General features: G+C 39.8%; 1 protein-coding gene across 3 annotated transcripts in view; it reads left to right on the plus strand.

Annotated features, from left to right (window-relative positions):
- Positions 1–25,044, plus strand: part of Pik3c2g (phosphatidylinositol-4-phosphate 3-kinase catalytic subunit type 2 gamma) — a 311,639-nt gene that overhangs the window by 225,350 nt on the left and 61,245 nt on the right. For all 3 annotated transcript variants that reach the window (XM_052172749.1, XM_052172750.1, XM_052172751.1), the window contains 3 exons: positions 3,231–3,340; positions 21,263–21,452; positions 22,164–22,285. In XM_052172749.1, the coding sequence (XP_052028709.1) occupies positions 3,231–3,340; positions 21,263–21,452; positions 22,164–22,285 (422 nt within the window). The remainder of the gene's footprint in view (positions 1–3,230; positions 3,341–21,262; positions 21,453–22,163; positions 22,286–25,044) is intronic.

Here is a 25,044-nt window from a genome sequence, read left to right on the forward strand (position 1 = left end):
GAAACAGGGGCAAAGAGAAAAGCCAGGGGTGAGGAGAATTTGCTCATTTTAAAACATGGTTCCAAGAATTGAACACAGGTGGTCAGGTTTGGACACAAGGACCTTTACCTGATGAATCATCTCACCAACCCAGAATTACTCAGGTTTAGAAACAGCAAAGTTGAGATGCCACGAATAACCTGTGAAGGCAGGCAGGAGACTCATCTCTAGGGCTGGCAATGTTGGCTTGGTTTCACTAACCACCGGTGTGCTAATGACTCCTTGAGCCACATCTGCAACTGTAGCTTTCAACTCTTTCATCTCTCAATGTATCCAATCATTTCCACTGACTCTGTTTGTGTGTGTGTGTGTGTTTATACACATATATATTTCATATCTATCTCTAGCTCTATATCATCTCTGTTTCTATCTCTATCATCTCTATCTATATCATCTACATATATATACATATATATATACACATACACACACACATATATATACTTCTATATCTATATAGTATGTGTATATATTAAGCACTACCTTAGGTGTTAGCTGTTAAATGTCATCCGTGTGGTTAGTGTAGCTAGGTGTTTCAATTGCACTTTACCTCAAATCAAGCATATTTCAGGTTATGATATTCTTAGGAATTAGAAAGTTACAATCTGCCTCTTTCCCTGCTTTACTTGAGAGGAAATGATATAACCAACCAGTGTATTAGTTAAGATGAAATTATGCAATATATAACAATATATAATTGAGTAATATGCAGAACACAAAAATAGCTTATCCTGTAGAATCATGGGAGGAAAGATTAGTGGGTGCCTAATAACAGGTTTCATGGGTGATATATTAGTCGCCTTAGAGTCTCATGGTTAAGTAAGATTGAAAGTAAGATCACATGCCTCCTCCAAAAATTTATGTTTTTTATATGTGTAAAGTTGAAAAATATAGGATCAATGTTATATCATGAAAATTATCTGTCGTGGAAAAGTTTGAATCAGGAGTAATAGAAAGGGTTGAATAAGTTTTGACAGAGACGTTAACATCAACATCAACATCAACATCAAGAAAATCATTAATACACAAGGTCATGTCCTTTACAGACCAGGAGATGGACAAGACAGGGATCGGCTGATGTAGTCTGTCTACAGTTTTCCTCTGGCCAGGGTCTCTGGAGCTTCCTTTACCTCAGTCCCTATAAGAAGGGCCACTCAACTGCTGTGCCACTGTTACCCAGACAAAGCTGAGTGTCATCTCAAGCTTGGGCACTGCAGCCCAGCCACACACCTCCTTCCTTTCTTTTCTCTGCCCCTCCGCAAGCTATTCCCCAGTCTCTCCCATGCCCCACCTCCACATGTCTGCTCACACAAAAAGAAAGAGATTCCACTAAAATCCACCCCTTAAGGGATGCCCTAGTTCAGAATGCTATCCTAGTCCATTCATTCTGCATGAAATTAATAGGACACAGCTAGGTTAGTGGAATGAACTTCTGTGATGTGAGCTGTGGACTTTCTTTGAGCTCCCAGGACCTGCAGGATTTGGGCTGTGTGTCCTACTCTTTTCAAGGCTAGGTTGTGAGCCTTTCTGAGTGCCTGTACCCATGAGCTGAGATAACTTGAGATCTCCTGAACCCTGAAACCAAGGAGCTGTACTATTTATGCCCTAAAGTGAATGACTAGTTATAGTCAACGATCAGTATTTGTGATTTTGTTTTAGCAGTTACAAAATTGTTTATTAAAAGGTGATTAAGTTTTTAGTTATTTTGTCATTTGATCCCTTGAAGCAGGTATGGCGGTAGGTTATGTCAGTAGATATGGGTGCTAGCAACTGACCTCAGATCCTCTGCAAGAACAGCACAAGCTCTTTCTAGAAAATGATCTCTCCAGCCCCACCTATGTATATTTAAACACAACATTGTCTCCATTGCAAACCACATTCTAGTCCAGCCCCTTCTTTTGCCTCTTGTACCCCATCTTTAACACCAACCATGGTGATCTTTCTTAGTCAGTTCTAGTACATACTGAATAGCACTCTCTTGATTTTGGTATATTTGTTTTAAATCTTTACTATTGCTGAAATGTCTTACTTTTTCTCTTTTCAGAGCTGTTTCCTGGTATTCAAACACATAACATTCTGTGTTCTAGGAGATTCATAAGGATTCTTCCTCTGAGCACATGAGAATACTGTGGTCTCTTCTGTGCGTGGGACTGCCAGTCTTACTGGGCTTACAGTGACAAGAGTAGTTGCAAAATCACTTGTTTCCCACAGGAATCACCTATGACTTCACCCATCCTCCATCACAACATACACACTTCATCTTTATTAATAGGATTAACTTCTCATTGCATGAGTGTCTATTCCAGGCAGAACATTTATCATGGTAGTCATAAGAGTATTGGTAATATCTCTTCCTCTGCCTCCCCTCCTCCTACCCTTCCTCTACCCTCTCCCTTCTTTTCTCCTGCTTCCTAGAAAAAATAATTATTCAAAGTTTTCTCAAAAAATTTGTATACAAGTAAAAAGAATCCCTCCACACTACAGTGCAATGGAAACATATTTTCTTAAAGATAAGGAGAGGAAACTCACAAATCAATTCTTAATGATTTCTTTGCTTTAATAATATTTAATGAATGTACTTGCCCTTGTGCAGAGAAAGCTGCATTTGTATGGAGGGAGCTATAGGGTCTGAGAAGTGGTTTTCATGCTATGTCCCTGCACCTCTGACTGAGCCATACCACACGCATCTTCTGCAGAACACAACCCCATCCTCTTCAAACTAATACTATATGCATTGTGTGTACCATCATATGATGAGACAGATTTTGATTATTCCAGAACATGTCAGATAATTTTGTGCTCCTTTGGATGTGAGAAAATGGGGGCTTAAGAGTCGATGAACTTCTCAAAATCGCTCAGATTTTAAATGGTAGGTTCAAAAGTTCTGACAAGAGAATTGTCATGTGGTCATGTTCTCTTCACTGTTTCATGATGAGAATGCAATGGAGTTATTACTGTGCAAACACTCTACCAATCATAATTATTCTTTATGCTATTTTGGTTGTTTATACCCACCACCAACTATGAGGGCTTTAAAAGCACAAAATTATATCCATTCATGCAGACAAACTGAAAGGCATGACAAAGAAAACTTAAATGTTTGCATGTCTATCAGCAGAGTGAGCCAAGGAAGATTGATTTTGTCTCCATTTCTTATTTCTGTTTTGGTTTTGGGTTTTGTTGCTCTATAGATGCTGCATGCCGGACTGCCTGAGCTAAGGGGAATCGAAGACCTGAAGTATGTGCATAACAATCTCCGCCCACAAGACACAGACCTGGAAGCCACAAGTTATTTCACCAAGTAAGAGGAGCTGCGAATGTGTCCATGTGTTTGTGTGTGTTGATCTATGAACCATCTCTGCAGTGATCTCAAGTTGAGTAGTCGTTGGTATTAAGGTGACAGAGCTAGAACAATCTATGCCCCCATTTTCAACCAACAGAAACAGGGAAGTGTGCCCAGCCACAGGCGGAAGGCCTGGTTTGCTAACGAGATTCCTCATCTAGCAGATTGCTCAATAAGAGGTCAATGCAAAGAGCAAGGGCTGACATGAACAAATTGGTTATTCCTCTTGAACTCTGTCCAGAAAAACAATTTTGCAGAAAGAGATTTATGAAAAGGAGCAGGCTGCTACTTTCATCTGCAAGACAATACAAATATTGGGGTCCTTAGTCAAAGACCTGGGGCTGTCATCTGTTTTAATCTATTTTTTATTAATCAAGTCTGGAAAACGCTAGTGTGGTTCAAGGTAAGAGTCTCACCAGAATGCAGAGCATAGCAGTTAGATTCCAGGGCTCTGGGCAAAGAACAGTGCATTTACAATGGAAGGCCCCACAGAGCTTTTCTTTTGGAATGGAAAGAATAATTCTCAGCCAACTTCAAGTATTCAGAAAACATCAGCTGTAGTTATCCCCACAAACAGTTCAAGGAAATCAAACACAGTTCCTTTTGCCCTCTCTAACTCTTCAGAGAGACTCATGTTTAAATCTTATGATCGCTAATATTTTCAACACCGAGTGTACTCTCTTCACTGGTGTGTATGCCTTGAAAAGAAACATTAGCTAAAATGAAACCCCTCCTGGGTTTGACTTTCCTTCACCATTTCCACAATATACAATAAAGAATGTCTCTTCATTGAGAGAGTGCAGTGAGCCTTCAACTGGGCAGAACTTCAGTCACATCAGCCATCATTTTCTTATGAACTTCAATAGACAGGCAGCTTGCCTGGTAGTAGGATTTAAGAAATCAAAGAATGGTAGAACTGGGAAAGTGGAGGGTCCTTAGGCTTTCTGATTATGACAATAAACATGCAGAAGAGAAAATAAAGGTGCAGAGGATGAAGAGTTTGCCGCACCACCCTCCAAAACAAGGAAAAGAACTCAGATTCTGGTCTCATCTTTCGGTTCCTGAGACTTTCCAGGAGTCAGTATTGGAGTCCGAATGTTATCTCTGAGCAACACTGGGCAGAACCCTGCTAATATCGGGAGGGGAGAACCCCTACTAAGACCCAGGGAGGGACTACAGAACCCCTGATAAGACTGGGTGGAGGGGGATAGAACCCTGCTAAGATGAGGAGGGACCAGAACCCTTCTAAGATCTGGGAGTGGGCTGGGGCAAACCCTGCTAAGACTTTTGTGTATGTGTATGGGGCAGGGGGTTGTTCTGGTACAGATTTAGCTTAGTTTAGTTTTGTGTGTTTCAGTATACCATTAGAATTCATTAAAAAGACAGATAGGGTTGTTTGTTTGTTTGTTTTGTTTAATGTTTGCTTTTTCACTCTTTAAAAATACCCTCAACGCAGGAGGATGAGGCAGTAGGAATAACCATAAATTCAAAGTAAGCTTGGCTTTCCCAGTGAGTTCTAGGTGAGCATGGTCCACAGTGAAAGACTTGCCTTAAGGAAAGCAAAAACTCAAACTAAAATCACCTTTTAATAGACTATTTTGTATCTTCTAAAAACAAAATCACAAATACTGATGGTTGACTATAACTAGTCATTCACTTTAGGGCATAAATAGTACAGCTCCTTGGTTTCAGGGTTCAGGAGATCTCAAGTTGTCTCAGCTCATGGGTACAGGCACTCAGAAAGGCTCACAACCTAGCCTTGAAAAGAGTAGGACACACAGCCCAAATCCTGCAGGTCCTGGGAGCTCAAAGAAACTCCACAGCTCACATCACAGAAGTTCATTCCACTAACCTAGCTGTGTCCTATTAATTTCATGCAGAATGAATGGACTTGGATAGCATTCTGAACTAGGGCATCCCTTAAGGGGTGGATTTCAGTGGAATCTCTTTCTTTTTGTGTGACCATGTGGAGGTGGAGCATGGAAGAGACTGGGGAATAGCTTGGGGAGGGGCAGAGAAAAGAAAGGAAGGGGGTGTGTGGCTGGGCTGCAGTGCCCAAGCTTGAGATGACACTCAGCTTTGTCTGGATAACAATGGCACAGCAGTTGAGTGGCCCTTCTTATAGGGACTGAGGTAAAGGAAGCTCCAGAGACCCTGGCCAGAGGAAAACTGTAGACAGACTACATCAGCTGGATCCCTGCCTTGTCCATCTCCTGGTCTGTAAAGGACATGACCTTGTGTATTAATGATTTTCTCGATGTTGATGTTGATGTTGATGTGAACGTCTCTGTCAAAACTCATTCAACCCTTTCTATTACTCCTGATTCAAACTTTTCCACGACAGATAATTTTCATGATATAACATTGATCCTATATTTTTCAACTTTACACATATAAAAAACATAAATTTTTGGAGGAGGCATGTGATCTTACTTTCAATCTTACTTAACCATGAGACTCTAAGGTGACTAATATATCACCCATGAAACCTTGTTATTAGGCACCCACTAATCTTTCCTCCCATGATTCTACAGGATAAGCTATTTTTGTGTTCTGCATATTACTCAATTATATATTGTTATATATGGCATAATTTCATCTTAACTAATACACTGGTTGGTTATATCAACTCCTCTCAAGTAAAGCAGGGAAAGAGGCAGATTGTAACTTTCCAATTCCTAAGAATATCATAACCTGAAAAATGCTTGATTTGAGGTAAAGTGCAATTGAAACACCTAGCTACACTAACCACACGGATGACATTTAACAGCTAACACCTAAGGTAGTGCTTCATATGTGCCGGGCTTTGTTGTAAGTGCTTTTTTTAACCTCATTATCATAAAAACCCCATGAAGTAGTAAAATTTCTAACCTCATATTTAAATTAGTAAAGCAAAACCCAAAAGAAATGAGAGAAATTCCAAGAGACATAGCCAACAGCCATGGGATGGGCAGAGATGATATCCTAGAACGTGGAGGACCAAACTCCTGCTTGTCTGGATGCTCACGGTCATCCCTTCCACAAGCAGGTTCTCGGGTACCTGTAACTTCATAATCCAGTTCGTGGTTTAATCAAGATGTCCCTCAGCTGTTAGTACACACAGCTCCTCCTATCTGAATTCCTTGATCCTCAGCAGAAGGTAGAAACCCCTCTCCAAAAGTAGTATCTAGATCTTCTACTGAGTGCCCCTTAGATATGTTTGTGCCGACTCTGCTCTAATTGTAGCCTTTAGAAGCTCATGCAGGATTCCTCAGAACTGGCTTCCCTGCAGTCATAACCATTTTGTCTCATTTTTGGCCCATTCCCATGTGAAATGGTGTCTCTCTTTACTTCTCAGAAAACCTCCAAGATTCTTTCTTAACCCTCAAGAGTCACACTGGATTTTTAATCCTAAGATTTTATTTTCACACCTTTCTATTTTTAGATATGATTTGTCTACTCAGGTCTTCTGCAGGTCTTTTGGCCAGGATCAAGGACATTTCCTACTCCACATTCCACTGGACACAAAAAAGACGTGGACAGAGAAGGCCAAGACAGCATGGTCATTTGTCTTTGTAATTCCTCACAATACAAAACTCTTTCTTATGATCTATGATCTATTATTTGCATATGTTGAATTTCTGAAATACAGATTACTTCTTCTTTAAACCCTTAAGCAACGAATAGAATAGGTTTTTTTTAAAAAAAATCTAAGTCAATTATAAGTGATAATGAAACTTAGTCAGAACATTTAGGATTTAAATTAAAAAGGTTATAAATTACACATACTTTTTAACAACCATCTTTGAGTACCTAAAAGATTCTTGATCCAGAATTTCTCAAAGATAGCAAGACGCAAAGATGCTCATGTCCTTTATATAATACAACATGGTATATGTACATGAGCTACAGAGTCCTCATAATTTTCTGAAGTCAGTCTCTAGATTTATTTAAATTAATTACAATGGTAATAGTATATAATTTGCTGTATTACTCAGAAACTTATGGTAATAGGGATATGTCTGACCATGTTCTGTACAGACAAAATTATTTTCACAGTGCTTTTAGCTCATGGTTAGTTGAACTTGTAGCTATGGTGGTCATAGATGGAGATATTTGAGTGAGCGTTTTTTTGTAGAAGCTGCATATCCTCCTTAACTGTGTTCTCTAACATCACAGAGATTTTAGAACTTAAAAAAGGAATTATTACTCACTGAAAAAGAAGCAAGTTCTGTATGAACCTGTCATAGATATATTAGTGCTTCAGTGAAGGTCATTAAATCAAGCACACACACACACAGTCTTATTAATGATATATTGTGTTTGAGAGACATACATATAGTATCCATGTTTACATTATTTTATTCTCTTCCTTTGTTCTGGGATTATCGAAATGTTTTGTGGTGCTGCTGATTCTGAGGTAATTACTAAGTTGCAGATAAAAATAAGACAAGATCCACCTACTCACTGTCACCAAGATCACAGTGGGGGGCTGTGAGTGAGGATGGCCACCCTGAGTTCCCACATGCTTCCTACACTGCTAGCATCAGAAGCTCTCCTCTCAACCCTGCCTGAGACTTGAAAGACAGAACTGGCTCCTAGCTGAATAAACTGAGCAGCACAGGTAGCTTCTCTACCTCTGGGTTTGTGCTTAGGTCAAGAGCTAATTACAAGTAACAGGATGTTGCATGCTGGGAAGCACTGAATATTAATATGGAATTAATGATACAGAGAGGAAAAGGAAGAATAAAATTGGCTTGCTGGCGTGAGGCTTTTTCACATCCCTGCCAAGTCACTTTCTTCCCTAATTCCCTTCTACAACTTCTTGAGGCTGAGTACAGCCGACTGAAAGAAAGCATGACGTATCATGACTCAGGCTCCTGCAAATTGATGCTTTTATAGAATATCTCTGTGAGACCCACTGATAGGAAGCAAGGGAAACCATCCATGAAAATCCTGTCCACATGGTTTATTTCAGAAGTTTCCATCACTCTCAGCCCTCTGATTAGCAGACAACCTTCTCCAGACAGATTGGATTGATCTGGATAGAATGGACAGTCCACTTCCCACCGTCCACCTTGGACCTTCCACCTCCCCTCCCACATCTAAAAGGTGCTTTTCGTGTCATCTGCCTCCCTCTCCAACAGTTAGAGGAGAAAGTGTCCATGGATACCCAGATATCTTTTTGGCCTGCTGTAGATTCTGTGACTCGGACAGCATGCAGTCTATCTGTTCTTCAGCAAAAAGCTAACTTGAATCAATGAAAAACTGATCTCACCTGGAAACAAATCTGATCTGTTTAGCATGCCCTACTCCCAATGTCCTGGTGTTCTCTGGTGTAAGTTCCAGAGGCGTCTGATTCCCTTACATACTTTGTCATTACTGGGTGGACTCCTTCATATGAGTTTCTGCAGGGCCTGTTGCCTTGTCCTAAGTCATGTTATAGGCATCTTTGCCAAAGAACATCCCAGAGACATATTTCTTAACTTTGCCCTTTGGAGAACAACGTCAGGAAGGACCATTGTGCAGAAGAAATGTGACGGTTCTTGTAAAGGTGATTCTGAAGAAAATGCAAATAAATGTTGGCAGCCTCTAAAGAGGGAGGGTGCACTTGAACTCACATATTGAAGACAGCAGCCTCAGTCCCCTGAGCTATGACTGCAGACACAATGCAGGGAACCCTGTGTCCTCTCCTTCTCCCTTTAAATCTTATGGCCAAATAGCAAGGCAAGACTTCATGGCCAAATACATCCAAACATAGTCCCATGCCTTTGTAATAATTTTCTCTCCAGAACTGAGCAAAAGAACATTGACTGATAGAGATTCCTGGGTTACTTTATCATTACATTAATTTTTTGTTTGGTGTCTTATGAATTCCCATATTGTGAGCTGTTTTATTCCACAAATAAGACATCTTCATTTTCTTAGCTTAACTGCTGACGCCTACAGAGTTGGACACTCACAAGGAACAAACACAACTTGGAGAGAGTAACAACCAAGTCATATAACTTTCCTTAGACCCAGAAAACAAATACAAAGAGTGGCCTCAGAATTTCTTCTCTCATTGTGAAAGACCTTTGTGGGTTTTTTCATCTACTTATAACTCAAGTCACCAGTTTTCTGAGCCTTTGTTTATTTTTCTTTTTTTTAACCTGCCAGTAGAACAGCTTTTATTATGTGTGTTCTGCCTACCGAGTGCCAGCCACACTCGGTATGATGAGCTTAGCTGCTGCTCTAGATTTCTGTAATAGGAACGTCTCCAGCAGTCTTCCTAATTTGCCTGAGTATCAAGTCAGGATATACTTAGCTGATGAGTAATCAAAATGGTATTTGGAATTTTCTGGAATACTATGAGACTAAAGGTGGAATGCAATGGAAAAGTATAATGCACCCACGTAAATGGAACAAAAATCACAGGTGACAAAAAGAGTGTCCCAGATGACAGTGGCTTACAATAGCTATCACCTACATAACTACTCTGTGATTGAGGTGACAGACAGCAGACATCCTGGGCCTGTGTAATTCACACAGAGGTTTATTCTAGACACTTAATGACAGCATGAAAATAATTTACCAACTTCAAATACATCTTTTCATATTTTAAAGACTTGTACAACTTCCATTATAATGCCATCTATTGCTGTCCAGTCTTCTCCGTTGTTACAGGACATATCTTCCTATTGTGCTTAATTTCAGTGTCATCAGTAAAGTGACTGGCACTGAGGGTGTGGTTCAATGCTGTCCTTGTACTGGTACTACTCTGCAATTGGAGGAGACCATCAGCCCGCCCCTGGGTTCTCCGTTCTATTTACTCAGATCTGATCAGTTTATCCACGGTGTCTCCATGAGAAAGTAGAATGCTAAGCTTCTCATGGCTAAGGCTAAGGTGTCTAAGATTCTTGTCTGTGTTCAGTCGGGAGCCTCTAGTGACCTTTCCTCATGACTTGTCAGCCCTGTGGCATTCATTCTGGAGACCAGAAACTTCAATCTGGAAAAGAGCAAAGACATTTAAGATTTTCAATGTCTGCTGCAAGACAGTGTCTTTTATACATGACAGGGATATCTACAGCCTGGAAATCTCAGCAATGTGCTAAACATGACATACACATGAGAACACCAACCGACATGCTCATGTGCACAGGAGCATTCTCAGAAGCTTTTCCTAGAGGAAGCCAAGGACTAATGCATATACAGTTCCAAGAGGTTGGCCCTGAACACCTATAAGCAACACTGAACAAACTCAGTACAATGTGTGTGTGTGTGTGTGTGTGTATGTGTGCATATACATATTTGTATGTATGTATATGAATGTGTATGTGTACTGCCTAGTTTTGTGTGTCAACTTGACACAGGCTGGAGTTATCACAGAGAAAGGAGCTTCAGTTGGAGAACTGCCTCAATGAGATCCAGCTGTGGGGCATTTTCTCAATTAGTGATCAAATGGGGAGGGCCCCTTGTGGGTGGTTCCACCTTTAGGCTGGTAATCTTGGATTCTATAAGAGAGCAGGCTGAGCAAGCCAGGGGAAGCAAGCTAGTAAGAAACATTCCTCCATGGCTTCTGTATCAGCTCCTGCTTCCTGACCTGCTTGAGTTCCAGTCCTGACTTGGTTTGGTGATGAACAGCAATGCAGAACTATAAGCTGAATAAACCCTTTCCTCCCCAACTTGCTTCTTGGTCATGATGTTTGTGCAGGAATAGAAACCCTGACTAAGACAGTATGTATATGTGTGTATGTGTGTATATGTGTGTGCATATGTATGTGTATGTATGTATTGTTACAATAATAAGTAAAGAATAAAAGGCCATGAACTTGGAAAGGAGCAAGGCTTTGGGGGAAAGAATTAGAATGGGGACAGTGACATAATCACATAGCTAACTCATACATGAAAATTTTTAAAAAATTAAATAAGATTTTTAGATTAAATTCTAAATGACAGATGGGGAGTAAGAATTAAGAGCAGGAGGAAGAGAAAGTGGAGAGAAAGAGGAGGGGAGCCAGCTGCAGCGGCCACCACCCTAGCTACTCTCATCCTCCTGCGATTGCACTCCTTTTTCTCTTTTTTTTAAATTAAACTGATAAAATTTATTTTAAAATATACAGCTCAGTATTGACATTTCTTTTAAGTCATCAAAATAATTTGTAATAGTTAAGTGCCTCTTAAATATGCATGATATCTTCTGAAGCTAAAAGTAATATGCACTCAACCAGTTTTTAAAATCTGTTTGGAACATTAAACATGACAGAAGTAGAAAAAAAATCTCTTATGAAGTCCTCTATGAAAGGAAATTGTGGCATGTTCCTGATTAGACAAAAACAATTCCATCTCCAAGGGAGAATATGCAGCATAACCGGCTTCATAGAATGAACTGGGAAGTGATCCTTCTGTTTCTGTTTTGTGGAATAGTTTGAAGAGTATTGGTATTAGGTCTTCTTTGAAGGTCTGATAGAATTCTGCACTAAAGCCATCTGGTCCTTGTTTGGGAGACATTTAATGACTGCTTCTATTTCTTTAGGGGTTATAGGACTGTTTAGATGGTTTATCTGATCCTGATTTAACTTTGGTATTTGGTATCTGTCTAGAAAATTGTCCATTTCATCCAGATTTTTCTTTGTTGAGTATAGGCTTTTGTAGTAGGATAGTAGGATCTGATGATTTTTTTTAATTTCCTCAGTTTCTGTTGTTATATCATCTCCCTTTTCATTTCTGATTTTGTTAATTTGGATACTGACTCTGTTCCCTCTGATTTATCTATCTTGTTTTCTCAAAGAACCAGCTCCTGGTTTTGTTGATTCTTTGTATAGTTCTCTTTGTTTCTACTTGATTGATTTCAGCCCTGAGCTTGATTATTTCCTGCAGTAGACCCCCCTTGGGTGTATTTGCTTCTTTTTGTTCTAGAGCTTTCATGTGTGCTGTTAAGCTACTAGTGTATGCTCCCTCCAGTTTTTTGTTTGTTTGTTTGTTTGTTTGTTTGTTGGAGATACTCAGAGCTATGAGTTTTCCTCTTAGCGCTGCTTTCATTGTGTCCCATTGGTTTGTGTATGCCACGCCTTCCTTTTCATTAATTTCTAAAGTCTTTCATTCCTTTCTTTACGTCTTAATTAACCAAGTTATCACTGTGTGGGTGCATTGTTCAACTTCCATGTGTATGTGGGTTTCCTATTGTTTTTGGTGCTATTGAAAACCAGCCTTAATCCATGATGATTCAATAGGCTGCACAGAATTATTTCAGTCTTCTTGTATCTGATGAGGCCTGTTTTATGACCTATTATATGGTCAATTTTGAAGAAGGTACCATGAGGTGCCGAGAAGAAGGTACATTCATTTGATTTAGGATGAAATGTTCTATAGATATCAGTTAAATCCATTTGGTTCATAACTTCTGTTTATTTCACCATTTCTCTACTTAGTTTATGTTTTCCTGATCTTTCCATTTAACAGAGTGGGGTGTTGAAGTCTCCCACTATTATTGTGTGAGGTGTAATGTGTGCATTGAGCTTTAGTAAAGTTTCTTTAATGAATGAGGAGCTTAGATGTTCAGAATTGAGACTTTATCTTGGTAGATTTTTCCTTTGATGAGTATGAAGTGTCTTTCCTTATCCTTTTTGATAACTTTTGGTTGAAAGTTGATTTTTATTCAAAATTAGAATAGCTATCTAGCATGTTTCTTGGGACTATTTGTTTGAAAATTGTTTTCCAGCCCTTTCCTCTTGCAGTAGTTTCTATCTTTGACACTAAGGTGTGTTTCCTGTATGCAGCAAAATTCTGGGTCCTGTTTACATATCCTGTATTGAGAAATGATTAAAATATAGTACTGCCCCGCCAGGCCTCTGCTCCAAGTCCCAACAGGTTCCACTCTCCTGCTCAGCACCCACTCCTTCCAAGTATCCGGCAAAGCATGACTCTTAAACTTGAGTAGTTAACCAAATATATTTAAGTATATGAAACTCCCAACTACATAATGCCAAATTACAATGATAAAGTTTTATCCCAATATTTCTAACCTCTCAGCACACCAGAAACACATCTGATGTCATCTGGATCTGCGCGTCTCCTCCTCCTCTGCTCCCTCGTGCAGCTCCCAGGCTCCCTCTCTCTCTGCCCATCCTTCTCTTAGCTCTGCCCCCTCTCTCCCCTCCAGTTACTGGCCTCACTCTGCCTTAATGTGAATGGATAGGAAATATCTTGCATTAATATCCAGTCTGTTAGTCTATGTCTTTTTATTGGGGAATTGAGTCCATTAATATTAAGAGATATTAAGGAATAGTGATTGTTGCTTCCTGTTAAAATCTTCTTTTTGAAAGAAGATTACTTTCTTGCTTTTTCTAGGGTGTAGTTTCCCTCCTTGTGTTGGCATTTTCCATCTATTATCCTTTGTAGGGCTGGATTTATGGAAAGATATTATGTAAATTTGTTTTGTCGTGGAATATCTTGATTTCTCCATCTATGGTAATTGAGAGTTTTGCTGGATATAGTAGCCTGGGCTGGTATTTGTGTTCTCTTAGGGTCTGTAATGCCTCTTAGATGCCTCTTAGACATCTGCCCAGGATCTTCTAACTTTCACTGTCTCTGTTGAAAAATCTGGTGTAATTCTGATAGGCCTTCCTTTATATGTTACTTGACCTTTTCCACTTACTGCTTTTAATAATCTTTCCTTGTTTTGTACATTTGGTGTTTTGACTATTATGTGATGGGAGGAATTTCTTTTCTGATCCAATCTCCTTGGACTTCTGCAGGCTTCCTTTATGGGCATCTTTTTCTTTAGATTAGAGAAGTCTTCTCCTCCTCCTCCTCCTCCTCTTCCTTCTTTTTCTTCTTCTCCTCCTCCTCCTCCTCCTTCTTTTAGTCTTTTGAGACAGGGTTTCTCTGTGTACCCCTGGCTGTCCTGGAACTCACTCTGTAGACCAGACTGGCCTCGAACTTGGAAATCCGCCTGTCTCTGCCTCCCAAGTGGTGGGATTAAAGGTGTATGCCACCACTGCCTGGCTTCTTCTATAATTTTGTTGAAGATATTTACTGGCCGGTTAAGTTGGGAATCTTCAGTCTTTTCTATACCTGTTATCCTTAGGTTTTCTCTTCTCATTGTGTCCTGGATTTCCTGGATGTTTTGGGTTAGGAGCTTTTTTCATTTTTCATTTTCTTTTATTGTTGTGTCAAGTGTTTTCTATGGTATCTTCTGCACCTGAGCTTCTCTCTTCTATCTCTTGTATTCTGTTGGTGATGCTTACATTTATGACTCCTGATCACTTTCCTAGGTTTTCTATCTCCACATTGTCTCCCTTTGTGATTTCTTTATTGTTTCTATTTCCATTTTTAGATCCTGGATGGTTTTATTCAATTCCTCTACCTGTTTGGTTGGGTTTTCCTGTAATTCTTTAAGTAACTTTTGTGTTACCTCTTTAAGGGCTTCTAGCTGTTTACAACTGTGTTCTCCCATATTTCTTTAAGAGAGTTATTTATGTTCTTCTTAAGTCCTCTATCATCATCATGAGATATGACTTTAAATCAGAGTCTTGCTTTTCTGGTGTCTTGGGGTATCCAGTGATAGCTGTGATGGAAGAACTGGATTCTGATGATGCCAAGTAGCCTTGGTTTCTGTTGCCTACATTCTTGCCCTTGCCTCTTGCCATCTGGATATCTCAGGTGTTAGCTGGTCTTGCTGTCTCTGACTGTGGCTTGTCCCTTCTGCAAGCCTGTGTGTCAGTACTCCTAGCAGACCAGTTCCCTCTGGGAGGAATTTGGGTACAGAAAACTGTGGCACAGGGTCATGTGATAGCATTCTTATGGGACTTGAATAGAGTTTACCAAGACTTGGATTTCACCAGACTAATAATTTGCACATTTGATTCCCCGTGTTCCTTTTCATATGTATATGTCTACTTTTTGGACTCACATGCAGTCATCTCCTTATTTATGTGGTAGTATGGGGATGCACACTAATGTACCATTTCCAGTGATTTGTGTTACCTCCTCCTTTTTGATCCCTGAAAAATACCATGCTTTAATCATCAAATATACTCCATAGATGCAAGAACTTGGGCTCCTAAAGCCATTAGGAATGATGTTAAACTTGTGAGCACAGCTAGTGAGCTCAGCATTGAGCAAAGCTGACTTTTATTTAACAGATGCTTCTTGCAAAGTACAACTATGTCGAAAATATGGAAAAGAAATTCTGTGTGTAGCTCCCACTGTCCTGACTATGTCAGACAAATGTAAATGCCCTTTAGCTTCAGTGTCTCCCCATAAGGGAAGTATCCACATACAGCCATGCTTCCCAGGCTATGCTGGCAACCTGTCAAGCCCATAAGAACTAACATGGCATACCCTATTTAATTCAAAGGGCAAAACACAAAACATAATGTTTTGGTTTCATATATACACAAATGCATTGCATACATGTGAAACCCATTATCAGGAGTTCTCCTTGGAACATCTTAATGCTGAAGTTTCAAAAATTAATGTGTTCCAAGAAAACAGAGAGCTGAAGCAGAAGGATGAATAGGCCAAGTCCAGCCTGAGCTATGGCAAGACACCTTGTCAATAAAATGCATAGAAAGGTGTCTTTTATTATACAGACAGAGTTTATTCTTTAAGATTATTTGTTAAATACATGTTTTATCTGTGTGTGTGTGTGTGTGTTGTGTTGTGTTTGTGTGTGTGTTCTCCGGAGTGTATGTATATGTACCATGTGTGTACAGGTGCCAGAAGACTCTGTCAGGTCCCCTAAACTGCACTTACAAGCCGTTGGGAATCAGAAAACAAACCCAAGTCCTCTGTAAAAAATAGCCATCTCTCTTAACTACTGTTCCTATCGAATACATTTTTAAATAGCACACTTTGTTTAAAACACGTGCTTGAATATTTTGACATATAAATGTGTAATAAAGTAGGAATTGTGTGGTGCCATACTTTATAAACATAAACATAAAAAGTGTTAGTCCAATATTTCAGTTGCAAATTGAATGCTGGATTATAGCTTTTCCTCGTGAAATAAAGACATTGTGACAATGCATTTGTCATCCCCCTGAACTGAGTAACTCAGAAACATGGACACTCAAAACCCCAACGTAAAGACAAAAGCATCATACTGTGATCATTACACTTTCTAGAATTCCTGCATGAAATGAAGTCTCCAATTTAAATGAAGGACAAATGTATTCTTGGTGAGTTTGAGTCATGTGTAACGCTCCTGTTTATAAATGACAAAAATTACAATGTCAGTAGAAACATAAAGAATACCTCTTATAAAGTCTTCATAGACAATCTTTAGAAAAATATTTCCCTGAGAGTATTAAGTAAACTGGTCCAGAAAACATATATTCTGTCAGACCACTGAAGCATAAAAACAATTTAAACTGTGAAAATAAATATGCTCACATAGAAATCCATGTAGGGTTGCTTAAGGGGTTTATGCATCACTTTGGTCCACACCCTGAAGGTGAAACTCCCCAGTTGTCAGTCTGGCTTATATGAAGTGAAAAGGTTTCCCTCCTACATGTAAATTTGAATTCAAAATTATGTTATTTGCACTGGGAGGTGGTGATTGAATTGGTAACGTACTTTCATCTAAGCAAGAGGACCTGAGTTCCAAACCACATCACCTATGTAAAATCTGAGTATGATGGTGTGCATTTGAAATACCAGCACCACGGAGGGAGAGATGGAAGTTCTTAGGGGCCTGGTGTCAAGCTAGGCTGGCCAAGTAGGTAAATGCCAGGTTCACCGAGACTCAGTTACAAAGGCAGGGAGCAATTGAACAAGATATCCAGTGCTGGTCTCTGCCTTCACATACACATACACAGATGTGCATACATACATACATGTAAACCATATCCACATACAGATATGTATATGCATTATAACACATATACACATAACATGTGTATACACACACACATATCATGCACATGTAAAATATAATATTTAATTATAAGGGAAATTTCCATTGTTCCTGATGTTACTGTGATGGTCAGAGCTGGAGAATCAGACCTATGTTCACGCACATTCCAAGGGCACCTTCAAAAGGTGGTTGTTTCTGAGGAGAACAACTAAACCATTGATATGTGATATTAGGTGAAATTACACATTCACTGTGAAGTAGGACATGGAGCATGTACATTTTAAGTTCAAATTTATTGGATTTGGTGGCACCTAAGCTGGCCCCCAAATGAAAGCAACAATAAATCAAACAAAGACAACATCAAAACAAACAAACCAGGATCTAAAATCGAAGACATTGTGTGATTGTTGATCTCTTCAGGTAGCTGGGAACATCTGTTAAGTATATTTTTCTGCCTACAGGCTATTTCTGAGTAAAAACCAAAGACTGAACATCGTTCAGGCTTTACCACACCAGGGAATTACACACTAAACCCAGTGGATTATTTTCCTTGATAAGACAATCTTGAAAGTGTTTTTACCATCATTGAAAATTCATAAACAGAGCGAGGACTTCAAAATCAGAGAAATAGGAACAGGCCTCTGCAGTTACAGCTTCCTAGACTACATTATTTTGTTGGTGCATTGAACAGCCATTGGATTTCGATTTATCCACAGAGAAAATAATTTTACTGCCTTTCTAGCAGATGAGAAGCTCATCCCGAGGCATTGAACGAAGTACTTGCCAACAGATGTAGACTTCTGGAGAGCAAAGCTCTGATTGGCTACAGCGCCCGTGGGCCCCGGTGCACAGAGCAGGGTCTAACTGGGGATTTAGACAATCTTCCTCAAGAGTGTCTCAGAGCTGGGATCCTTGTGACTGTGGCTTTAGACCTTTAATGTAAGAATACTCTGCATAAAGTTTTCAGTAGTAGAATGCGTGCCTCAGGTGCATGAGGCCCCACTATTACACAAGCAGAAAAGCTATTCTGCATACTCCTTAAACAATGTTCAACCCTAGAGCTGTCCGCTGAGTGTATAGTGACTGTCTGCGAAGATCAGACCTCATAGGCTGGAATCCTACTCCTGTCCAGTCAAACTCCCGGATGGATGATATTTAATGGTGACCTGTGGTTATAAGTGACAGTTTGACTCAAAAACCCCAGGACAAGGGGGTAATATCTGAATAGTTAAGAGCCATTGCTGGCCTTCCAGAGGACAGTGAGTTCAGTTTCCATGACCCAGATCTGGTGACTCACAATTACCTCCAAGTCATGATCTAGCGCCCTCTTCTGTACTCCAAGGGAACCTGCATACATGAGGCACACACATTAAAAACAAATATTCACAGAGCCCCGTTTTTTTGGCTAAGATTGTTAACCCTTGAAGCAATGTGAGCAGGGCATCTCTATAGGTGGGATTTTGCAAAGTGAGTGCATCAGAACGTAATATGGATGGTCCGTGGTCACTGTTTTATGAGGTCTGAGAGCACAGCATTACCCTGGAGAGCTTCCCTCCCCAGCACATCAAAGTGCTCAGTAAGCATTTGTTGGATCGATGAACCGCTGAAGGAATGGAAACTACTTATAAATAATAACCGGTAGTGTACTCATACTGTTACTCATATTGTCCTGTCTTTCGAGTCGGCGCTCTGCACTACAGCATATATTCGTGGATTTATAGGTTCTAAGAGCATCATCGAAAATCATAGTCAGTGTGGAAAAGAGTCATGGGGATCAGTGCTGCATTTAAATGATTTTAGCAAATTTTAACATCAGTTTCTGTCTAATAATGAGAGGATTTGAAGCTTACTCAAAAAAGAGCTAGAGACTAGAAAAAGATAAGTGGGTCTGAATTTTTCTAAAGTTAAGAAAAAGTATTAAACATGGTTACATTGTTAATATTGTGATCCTGGTGGATTGGTTGTAAAGGGGATATTGCGTGATAATTCTGAGGTATGCCAACACGCAAATTTCATGCTTGATTATATCTTTTCATATCGCAAAACATTAGCAAGCTTAAAATGAAAGGGAATGTAGATAAATATCCTACTTCTGAAGTGACAATTTTTATGCATTCCCACTGTCAAGGCAAAGAGGGAGTCTCCTCAGAGATGACGGGGAAGCTCTGAGATAGCCTTTTCCCAGCTGAATTGGGAAACAATTAAGACAATCACAAGGGATTAACAAGAAAGTAATTTCAGGTAAGAGTTCAGACGAATTATTACAAAATAAATATTCAAACTCGGCTACCAAGCAATTAAACTAAAAGCCTATTTGTCACCTTAACAGAGAGGGGAAATTTAATAAAATCTAGAAGCAATTAGAAATTTGTAGAAAAGGATGTCATTCATACACAGTGTAAACACCTATGGTGCATGCATACACACAAAACACACGAAAAAAGCAAATCTTTAAAGGCAATGCCAACAGAAGCTGGGAAACTGGAACAGTGACCTGCCTCTTGCGCCCCCCCCCAACCCCTGTATTAGTGGGACGGCAAGGCTAGTGCTGTCAATCATACCAGGGAGGAGGGAGCAGAGCCTCAGACACCAGCAAACTTCAGTGCTACTTGTAAAGGGGATAAATAAAAGCAGTCATAAAATAAAGTATGAAGGTTTTATGTTGAGAGATAATCTAGTTATTAGAATGCCAACTTTCTTCAGTACTAAAGAATATGCTTTCAAGCTCAGACACCGAAATCAAAACAATCAAAATGGAAAAAACGCTACAGGGTAAAAAATAGCTTGTGGGAAGCACTTCAGCATTGAGTGCATTGCTACAGACTATCGTTTTCTAAGACAAGTCATAGAGGAATAAAAGTATAGAGAGATGAAATAAAAGTAAAAACGGTGCTTGGGCCGTAGTTTTCAAAGTTCTCTATGGAAGGGACGTGGGTGTCATGTGTAGCCTTTGCCATTGCTACGTGACGTCATCTACAGAGTTCATGCTGGACAACCAAGCAAAGGCATGGCCAGAACTAATCTCACCATCTTTTTAAGTTCGTGACTGTGCTGGACCACATGTGGGTGGGCTGCAGGTCGGGCTCGCCTGGCTGGAGCTTTGAACTTTCCTCACTTTCTAGGTTTACTGGACACGTGTAGACATTTCAAATGTGATTATGAGCTAGAGTTAATTTGTTTTAAAATCATAATCTCTAAAGACAGAAAACAAAATGCATTATATTGATTCCTTTTATTTACTTATTTTGTATGTGTAGAGTCTCACTGTGTGTTTGTCTGTCTCCGTCACTGTGTGTGTCTCTTTCTCCGCATCTCTTCCTCCCCTGTTTCCTGCATCTCCCTCCCCTTTTCCCCAGTGCTGGGATTAGAGATATGTGATACTATCTGCCCAGTCTCTCTGTCTCTGTCTATCCCTCTGTTTCTGTCTCTGTTTCTGTCTCTGTCCATCCCTCTGTTTCTGTCTCTGTCTCTGTCTCTGTCCATCCCTCTGTTTCTGTCTCTGTTTCTGTCTCTCTGTCTCTGTTTCTCCATCTCTCTGTCTCTGTGTTTCTCTCATTCTCTCTGTTTCTCTCGTCTCTCTTTTTCTGTCTGTCTCTGTGTGTCTCTCTGTCTCTGTCTCTGTCTCTGTCTCTGTCTCTGTCTCTCTCTCTCTCTCTCTCTCTGTGTGTGTGTGTACAAACTCCTGTGCTCAAAGCAAGTACTCATGCAACAATTGGTGGACCCCCAGCACGCACTAGAAGAGTAGGTTTTTTCTTTCCCAGGGGTCACACTTGGGTTGTCAGGCTATCTCACAGGCCTAAAACAAAATTCTAAAACTAGTCAGAATGTAGTGATGCAATTACTGTTTTCTATCTCAACCAGAGAATGTCCTGTACATTCCCTAACAGTTTCCAGATGTGAACTTAACTATTAGGAATAAATATTTAGTAGCTGGGTCTTGTGTATGCACATTTGCATCTTACCCCACACACATGCATCTGGCGAACATAAGGCCCAATGGTAAACAAAGCCAGCGGGTTGAGGGAGGATGTCTTACTGTCTTTTCCTTTTCGTTTATCTAGGAAGATAAAGGAAAGTCTGGAGTGTTTCCCGGTTAAACTGAATAACCTGATCCACATACTTGCCCAGATGCCAGCCTTGAGCCTTGCCAAGCCTGCCCCTCAGACTCTTCTCCAGGAACCCTGCATCCTGAATAAAACCAGGACAATTCAGAGAGTCACTATTGTAGGGCTCAGCAAGACACAGAGCAGCGTAAGTCTAAATCTGTCCGTGCCACCCGCTCTGCTACACATACTTTTTAAAGCATGATGTTTTTGACTATGCAAATTGAAAATCAGTTACAACTGAAGAAGTGCCATTAAGGAGATGTTTTAAGAAAAAGAATCATAACAACCGGAGCTATTAGAGGAGAACCATCAGAGGGAACAGTTCCTACCCTGTGGTAGAGTATAAATCAAGAGCTAATTAAAGTGTCTGCAAGAAAGGACAGCAGAAATTAGGCAGTGTTGCCAGAACATAAAATTATGGTACCCCGTACATTTTATTTATATTAATCATGATATTACAAATTATTGAGTCCTTCAGCTTTCGTGATATTTTTAAAGAAAGTTTCCTTCTTTATTTATTTAATTTACCTACACGTTGGAACGTTGGTTTTAGGATCAAGCTCAAGTTATCAAGCTCAAGTTTTCAGAAAGTCACAGTCAGGAAGAAAAGGATTCTAATTAGTCATAGCTGCAATAGAGGTCTTCCAACGGAGCCTTTAGTATGTCTGGTCCCTTCCAAGAGTGCACAGGCATGGAGATTTCCTTAGAATGGATGACTTTCGATAAACTCATCTGATGGAGGAGGCAAGGCTCCTTACCTCTTCCCACATTTTTTTTGATGTGTTCGTCCTAGTCTCAGAACTGTGTTGTGTGATGTCCCAGGATGTCTTTTGACTTTTTGCCTGTCTATCTGCAGCTGTACCTGATAGAGGTGACATGCAGCGACAACAGGAAAAGCCTGACCAAGAAGTCCTTTGAGCAGTTTTACAGACTTCACAGCCAAATGCAGAAGCGGTTCCCCACCTTGGCTCTCCCAGAGTAAGGCGCCGCCCCCTCACCTTATTGGGCCTTCCGAGCTTGTCCTTGAGTGGGGGCAATGGTGGGTGAGAGGTTTCCTGCTTGGGAGAGATGTGCAGTGTCAAAATGAAGTGGCCAACTTTCCTTTCTGCTTCAAGCCATAGATTGTTCTAGATGGGGAAAAAAATCAGAGCCTCTTTCACTTTTCGTCATTTATTGGGGAAAAGGTTTTATTTCCTTCTTTTAAAATTTAATCCTCTCAGTTGTTTTCTATAAAGACAGAATTGAAATCAAAAGTCAGAACTAAATCAGCATACCTGCTCTTTTGCCAATAAATAACTGAAATTTAAAAAACCCATATGTAAACACACACACACACACACACAGGGAGAAAGAGGGGGATTGGGGAAACGATGACATCAGTTGATTTCTTCATGATTCACCTCGACCGTTCTCAAGCCTAGGTTTTCTTAACCATTAATTACTACACTTGCATGGTCTAAATGTTATTTATTTCATTTTAAAGGCATTACTGTGATCATTCTGTTACAATGGAAAAGATTAAACTTAACTATAGATATGATTAGAACAGCTACTGTTGAACTAATATGGAATACTTGTTAATTAAAATGAGGCAAGTTTAAATTATCAATTTCAGTGTACAAAAAATATTGCATTTTAACCTTGAAATGGGTTCCCCAGAAACTATGATATTGGCAGTCAGATAAGCCAAATTTTGGTTTTTCTTTCATCTACACTAGGATATTCGTTAAGTTAACCATCATTTAATGCTGTTAGGGGTTACTTAAGACTTGACATGTTTTGACATGTGGATTTTTATTTTTTCTTTGGCTGAGTCAGCTTCAAAGCATAAATATAAGATGTCAGTGAGTGAAGGGATGTCACGGAATATTGAAAAGGCATGTTTGTGGGGTCGTAAACATTTTGAAACTCAAATGTTTTTCAGTACCTGGAAGACAAGACATTAGACAGCAGGTCAGGCACATGAGAGGAAAATTCATTAATTCTTGAAACGTCTATACAAAGGCTTTGGATTTTTGAAATTAGAATCAGGAAAAAAAATGTTCAAACTTCTGCTGCGAAGTTCAATGTCTGGTGTTGTCGTCTTACCCAGCAATAGCCACAGAACACTGTGCATCACATAACGGGATCAATTAATCTCTGCTAAAGGCCATCTTCTCCAGCCTCTAGTAGAACTTCAGGGCATGAGTCCGTCTTTCCACGTGCCTCTTCTCAACTTCCAGCCTTAGTTAGGATTCTGTTCTGCACACTAGTGCTGCCTGGGAATGAAGCTAAATTGATATTCAAACCATTTCAGGAACCCACTGAGGGAGGGGCATTTGGCCTTGTATGCCCTGAGCAGCTCCTCTGGGCTGTCACTCCCACAGGGCCTGAGACTGGAGATCATACATATGGATGAAGAAGAGGGCAAGATTGCCTCTGACTCCTACATTTACTTCAAGAAGACCTAAGAGACTTCTGTAAATCCGATCTGAAGGGGAAAATTTTCAGAAAGTCACAGTCAGGAAGAAAAAGATTCTAATTAGTCATAGCCTGCAATATAGGTCTTCCAACTGAGCCTTTAGTATGTCTGGTCCCTTCCAAGAGTGCACAGGCACGGAGATTTCCTTAGAATGGATGACTTTCGGTGAATTCATCTGATGGAGGAGACAATGTTCCTTACCTCTTCTCACATTTTTTTGATGTGTTCCTCCTAGTCTCAGAACTGTGTTGTGTGATGTCCCAGAATGTAAAAAACACCCAGGACCAAAAGAAAAAACAAAAACAAAACCCTAGTGTTAGTACTGAGAAAATGAATTCCCTAGTATTCAGAAAAACTACATTTTTAAATCAGCATTTAAAAACAAACAACTCCACACACACAGGAAATTAAAAAAAGTTGGGTTTTCTTTTGACTCATTTCCCCTGAACAAAATTAAGAAATAATACAATGTCGATGTCAGGTAAAATAGCATAAGGAAATCAATAACTGATTTCAATGTGAAATGTGGGACATGAGTTTTGAATGGATTACAAGCCTCATTCCTCAAGACTGTGCACATATTTATGCTTAGAACTTTAAAACACCACCAAAGGTTAAATTGCTTTACTACACCAATACAGAAGTTTTATACGTAGATGTATGAATTATATTTAACAGTAACTGAAGCCATTTATTTGCCAAGAACATTTCCAAAACTTCCACTATACATATGTGTGTGATAACATATTACATATATTTCATATTAATTATATATTGGCACTAATTTCATATCTAAGTCCAGATTTAAAAAAAAACTTTAATTCTTAGATTGATAAACTTTTAATATATTAACTATTACTTATTTACTAGGTAATAATTCAGATGTGTAGATTTACCCATTCTGTACTTCCATGTTCTTTTTAGAAAGTAGCAGGGAATGTCCTGGTGTACTGGCTGGTTTTGTGTGTCAACTTGACACAGGCTGGAGTTATCAGAGAGAAAGGAGTTTCAGTTGGGGAAGCGCCTCCATGAGATCCAACTGTGAGGCATTTTCTCAATTAGTGATCAAGGGGGGGAGAGACCATTGTGGGTGGTACTATCCCTAGGCAGGTAGTCTTGGGTTCTATAAGAGAGCAGGCTGAGCAAGCCAGGGGAAGCAAGCCAGTAAGGAACATCTCTCCATTGCCTCTACATCAGCTCCTGTTTCCAACCCTGCTTGAGTTCCAGTCCTGACTTCCTTTTGTGATGAACAGCAGTGCAGAAGTGTAAGCTGAAT

This window comes from Apodemus sylvaticus, chromosome 2, assembly GCF_947179515.1.
Source record: "Apodemus sylvaticus chromosome 2, mApoSyl1.1, whole genome shotgun sequence".
NCBI classification, from domain to species: Eukaryota; Metazoa; Chordata; class Mammalia; order Rodentia; family Muridae; genus Apodemus; species Apodemus sylvaticus.